Genomic DNA, 5,108 nt, shown 5'->3' on the forward strand with positions numbered 1-5,108 from the left:
AGAATCGCTTCCGCATAGGGATATCTTTGATTAAAAAGGAAAGTTCACAATACCGTGTGATTCTTCCGGCTTTGTTTAACGTGCCGTCTACGTTTCGTACAGGGATTGGGGTTTCCAATTTGTGCGTGCGAATATTCTCTTTGAGGATGAATTTCTCGTCGATGAATTCGCCTTCTGCGCCGCAGTCAATTAAGGCGGCGGCTACGGTGGTTTTTTCAGTCTTCTTCGATCTAATGGTTAACGGCAAACGAATAGAATTAGTATCGCCAATAGATTGTACTAAAAGTCCGATTCTGGGAGTTTCTGACACTGTGGCAGGCTCCCCTAGGCAAAATCCTCCTCATTGCTGCTCTCTTCTTTCTTAACTGGTTTCTTACCGGCTTGCTTCATCTGGCGTGCTTTAAACGCCTTCCATTCTTGGAATTCTTTGTAGTCGTCGTCAGATGACTCCTTGACTACCTTTCTCGTGTTGGTCGTAACCGTGGGATGGTTAGGGCAATCTGCGGCTAAGCCCTTCTTACCGCATTTGAAGCAGAGGCCACCCTTGCGCCTGTGCTCCCGTTCTTGAGGAGTGAGGTACGTCTTCCTTGTCTTCTTCTCACCTTCTTCGTCATCTATTTCTACTTTATCTATATCCATGGCGTAGGGATCTTTTGCCTTGGTATAGGTTGGAGGTGCTATTAAGGTCCTTTGTACCTCGACGTCTAGGGCTTTCTCTAGCCACGTCTCGATGGTGGTGGGGGTCGTTTCAAAGGCGTATATAGCAGAGACTATCTCACGCTTAAGGCCGTTTCTGAAGAACATGATCTTCGTGTTTTCTTCGGTGATGCCGGTATCAGCAAGGATGGTGCGGAATAGGGAGGCGTAAGCAGCTATGCTGCCAGTCTGTCAGAGAGATGAGATGCGACGAATTGCGGTCTGTTCAACGTTCTTTGGGAAAAAGGTAGATTTGAACTGCTTAGCGAAATCCAACCACGTCCCATAATTCTTGCTCGTGGCCGTGGCCTTGAGCTGGCCTTCGGCCCATTTAGCAGCCTCGCCTTTAGTCATAAGGCTGAGGGCGAAGATGACTTTCTTTTTGTCATTGTCATATACTTCGTCGTTCATGTCTAGGTACGCCTTGACTTGAAGCGTCCATCCCTGTGCAAGGCGAGTATCGCCGTTGAAGGGTGTGGGGGTCTTTCCGATTTCTTTCGGCATGGGTGCTGAGAGGGATTGTTCGTAGGTTTGGGTATGAAAATTCCAAACTTGGTTCTTCGGGGCGATGCTAGCGTAGTAAGCTGCCCACTGGTCGATGGAGTATCTGGTGCCCTTGGCGTCTATCTGATAGAACTCTTGTTCTTCTTCGTCCCAGGTGAAACCGGGAGGTGTCGGGGCGATCGGTGGTATGGTGTCTGGTTCTGGGCACGAGTTCTAGGGAACCGCGCAGTAAAGAAGTAACTTGACCTTTTGTTATGCTCGGCGTTCGTGAGAACGGCTAAATGGTCACAAAGAGTCTAAAGCGTACACCTATGTACGAGTCGTGCGAGTTAAGCAGTATATTGCAGGCCCTGGTCTGCGTAGGTCAAGTTAAAGAGTACAAGCGTAAGAGATAGAGTATATATAAAGGGATTAAAGCGGAGCTTTAATAAATGAATTGGAGATGAAAAGTAAATAGCGAATCAGAAAAGAGAAGTAAGAATCGTACGATAGAATGTCATGGAATGTTCTGTGAATATGTGATAAGGTGAATAAGTGAAGAGGTGAAAGGAAAAGAATAGAACTGTAACACCCAGGGCATCGCATGCACACTGGACCTAGTTCACAGATCCATGTCCGTCCGGACAACACATAAAACATTCGATCCACACATCATCCTCAAAGCAAGAGACCTCATCAAACTACTCGCAAGAGGGGTTGCGATCACGCAGGCTCAGAAGGTATTACAGGACGGACGTGGCTTGCGATATCATCAAAATTGGGAATCTGGTGCGTAACAAGGACAGGTTTGTGAAACGGAGACAACGGATTATTGGACCGGATGGGAGTACGCTGAAGGTGAGTGTTGTATAGTTTTGACTGTGCGTATGCTGATATTGAACTTTTTACAGGCCATTGAGCTATTGACTCAGTGCTACATTCTTGTACAAGGGAATATCGTCAGCGTCATGGGTCTGTACAAATCACTAAAATAAGTTTGACGAATAGTCCTCGACTGCATGAAAAACATTCATCCCATCTACCGCATAAAGGTATGTCAACTAGCATTTATTCTTTCTGCAGCTTTATTGAAACGTTCACAGGAACTCATAATAAGAAGGGAACTCGCAAAAGATTTCAAATTAGCAACAGAGTCCCGGGACCGGTTCCTCCCCACGTTCAGGAACATCTGAAGACCTCCGAAAAGACGATGAAGAAGAACGGGAAAGTCATTGCCAAGGAAGAAGCGCGCAAGGCTTCAGGCCTTGATGCATCGAGTTCCGACAAAAAGGAGAAACCAGCGAAGAAAGTGTACACACCCTTTCCCCCACCACAACAATTACGGAAGGTAATTCACTCTGCTGCTGGTTGTTGAGTAGTGCTGATGTTCGGTTATGTCTAGGTTGACCTTCAGCTCGAGTCGGGAGAGTATTTCCTCAAGCCCCATGAATGGGAGGCCCGGGAAGTTCAACAAAGAAAACAAAAGGTGCGTGTTTACTGTGCAGTCCACAAAAAACTCATTTTATCTACAGCAAGCCGAAGCAACCCTCAAACGACGAGCAGAATGGGCAGAAGTATACGTCGCTCCCACAGGAGAGGCGGCCCCCACAGTTGAGGAGAAATGAAAGTGACGGCACACAGAAGTAGATGGCAAGGATGGGACGGCAAGGTAAAGGACATTGCTGCCTAGGCGCAATGGACTTTTCACACCGTTCGTGTGCACATTGTGAACGCAATGCTACTTGTAGAATATTTTGATGCATGCTGCGTATTGAGGACATCCTACTGCCAACACTAGTGGTACTCAGGATAAATCTTGAAGCTCGGTTAAAACGTCTTGAAAACTCGGCTACTCTAACAAAACACAGCCATGCAATACCTGCAATTGAAAGTCAGTCTGTCAGAGTTTAGAAATACATGCCTGCTGTTAGTCAATGTGCTTGCTGGTCTGCACAACTTCAAGCCAACACCTGTCTGCGCTTGAGGGGAATGGACCCCCCCCCTCCATCCAGTTCATCCATTCAATCTGTCTCATGTGATCCTGGACCCAGGATCACAGTTCAGTGGGGAAAAGAAGATGCTCTTACTGATATCCTTGTAGATCACATAACATCTCACCCTGCTGATAGTCACATTCTCTTCTATTCTGAGGGTAAGAAAATGGCTTCTACTGACAGTGAACAGGCATTGGGCAAGGACAAGAGTGACATCTACACTGTCCTTGCCAAGCTCATATTTGCCAATCATGCCAAATATGGTGCTTAGTGATGCTTTGGGCCTGGCCTGGCCTGAAAGCCAGGGCTTGGGCCTGGCTTTAGAGGGCTCAGGCCTGGAAGAAACTCAGGCCAGGCCCTTTTGGAGGGCCTGGGCCAGGGCTTCCAAGGTAAGATGAAGGTTTTATTTCACTACCCCAATCAATTAGAGACCTAATCCTTGACATCTGATTCACCTGACAGTATGATGTTGTCATCAGAGCCACCCTCCTCTCTATCATCCAGTTCCTCCAATGCTAATTCTAAAGCTGAAGAAGGAGGGGCCTCTTGAAAGATTAGATCATGTTGATACATCATATAAAGTACTTGAATTGCTTTGACTATATCACCCTTCAAGTGGTTGTGATGCTTTGTGACAGTCAGAGCAGCAGCAGAAAAAGCTCACTCACTTGAAACAGAAGTGGCCATGATGGACAAGTGATCACAAGTGAGAGAGGCCCAAACAGGGTACTGCTGACCATTCACCTACAATATTAAGCTACATCAGTAATAACACAGTTCACATGAAATGATACTTACCCCCCACCATTGGATGATAGATGTGTTATCAGGAACTGAAGTGGGTGAGTTAAGATAGAGGTGGAACTCCCTCAACCATGGCAACTGTGGATCCACCTCCGACTCTTCTGGCTCATCATCACCACTCTCATCATCACTGGAAAGCTCTTGGAGAAGTCCATATACCTTACCTGACTTCTTCTTCAGTGATGATGGAACACCATGCTCGCCATACAACTTAATATGCTCTTCCTTAAACTAGTCTAGATGTAAGCTTATACTTTTGCTCGAAAACAGAAGACCCACAATTCATTCAGCTTCCTTGAGAGCCTCGGCATGTGTGACCTTACCCCAAAAGCATTTGATGTGGGAGTCCTTCTGTGATGGATTGAGTACTAGATACAACAGGCCCAGGAGTTAGTATTAATCATATGACAAGCCACATCACCTACACATTGTGATGATGTATGCATCACACTCCGAACTTCGGTTGTAATACTCGTGGATCTTTGCAACACCTTGTTGTAAGGCTTCCTGAAATGCCTCGTACTTGGGATTCTCAGAATGAGTCGACCATGCCTTATGTAGGGCCTCGAGAGCTGGCAAAGCAAGGTGAAGGGATGCTCCTTTGTCGGATGAAAAGCTTTGCTGAGCTTTGTCAGCATGCTGAAGTGATAATCAGTTTCAACAATGACAAAAAGACAACCTAAGACTCACAGCAAGAAGAGACGTGAATAATGCAATGTGAGCCCATTCATCTTCACACAACTTCAACTGATCAATTTTGGCACATTTTGTAAGGTTAGTCTCATGAAGGCCAAGCTCATAGACAAATGTATCAACATACTAAAGAACAGTTAGTTTCGACTTGTTAGTTATATTATCATACTCATGGCTTGCTTCTTCTCAGCATGGTCAAGCATAACATAAGTCGAGGACCACCGGATGGGCATGTCAAGTAGTAGTTGTGAGACAACTGGGCTTGGGTTAGGCTGATGGGTCTGGATATCCTTCCAAAGTTGTTTTCATTGGGCAGAGGGCTGTGCCTTGTATCATTAGTCAAATGACATTGAAATGTTTTGAAAATGACATACCTTGACTGCAATTGCTCACGCAAGGCCAACTTCATCACAGTGGCCATGTGCTTGGGGGATGGAC

General features: G+C 46.0%; 1 protein-coding gene across 1 annotated transcript; it reads left to right on the forward strand.

Moving 5' to 3' along the window:
• Nucleotides 1-1,811: 1,811 nt before the first annotated feature.
• Nucleotides 1,812-2,804, forward strand: BJ212DRAFT_1489336 (uncharacterized protein; the record flags this gene model as incomplete). The annotated part of the gene is made up of 7 exons (XM_041341413.1): nucleotides 1,812-1,919; nucleotides 1,981-2,037; nucleotides 2,091-2,151; nucleotides 2,188-2,231; nucleotides 2,297-2,527; nucleotides 2,582-2,665; nucleotides 2,712-2,804. The coding sequence occupies 7 exons, from the start codon at nucleotides 1,812-1,814 to the stop codon at nucleotides 2,802-2,804; spliced, it is 678 nt and encodes a 225-aa protein (XP_041185356.1).
• Nucleotides 2,805-5,108: the final 2,304 nt, after the last annotated feature.

This window comes from Suillus subaureus, assembly GCF_016647635.1.
Source record: "Suillus subaureus strain MN1 chromosome Unknown BJ212scaffold_262, whole genome shotgun sequence".
NCBI lineage: Eukaryota > Fungi > Basidiomycota > Agaricomycetes > Boletales > Suillaceae > Suillus > Suillus subaureus.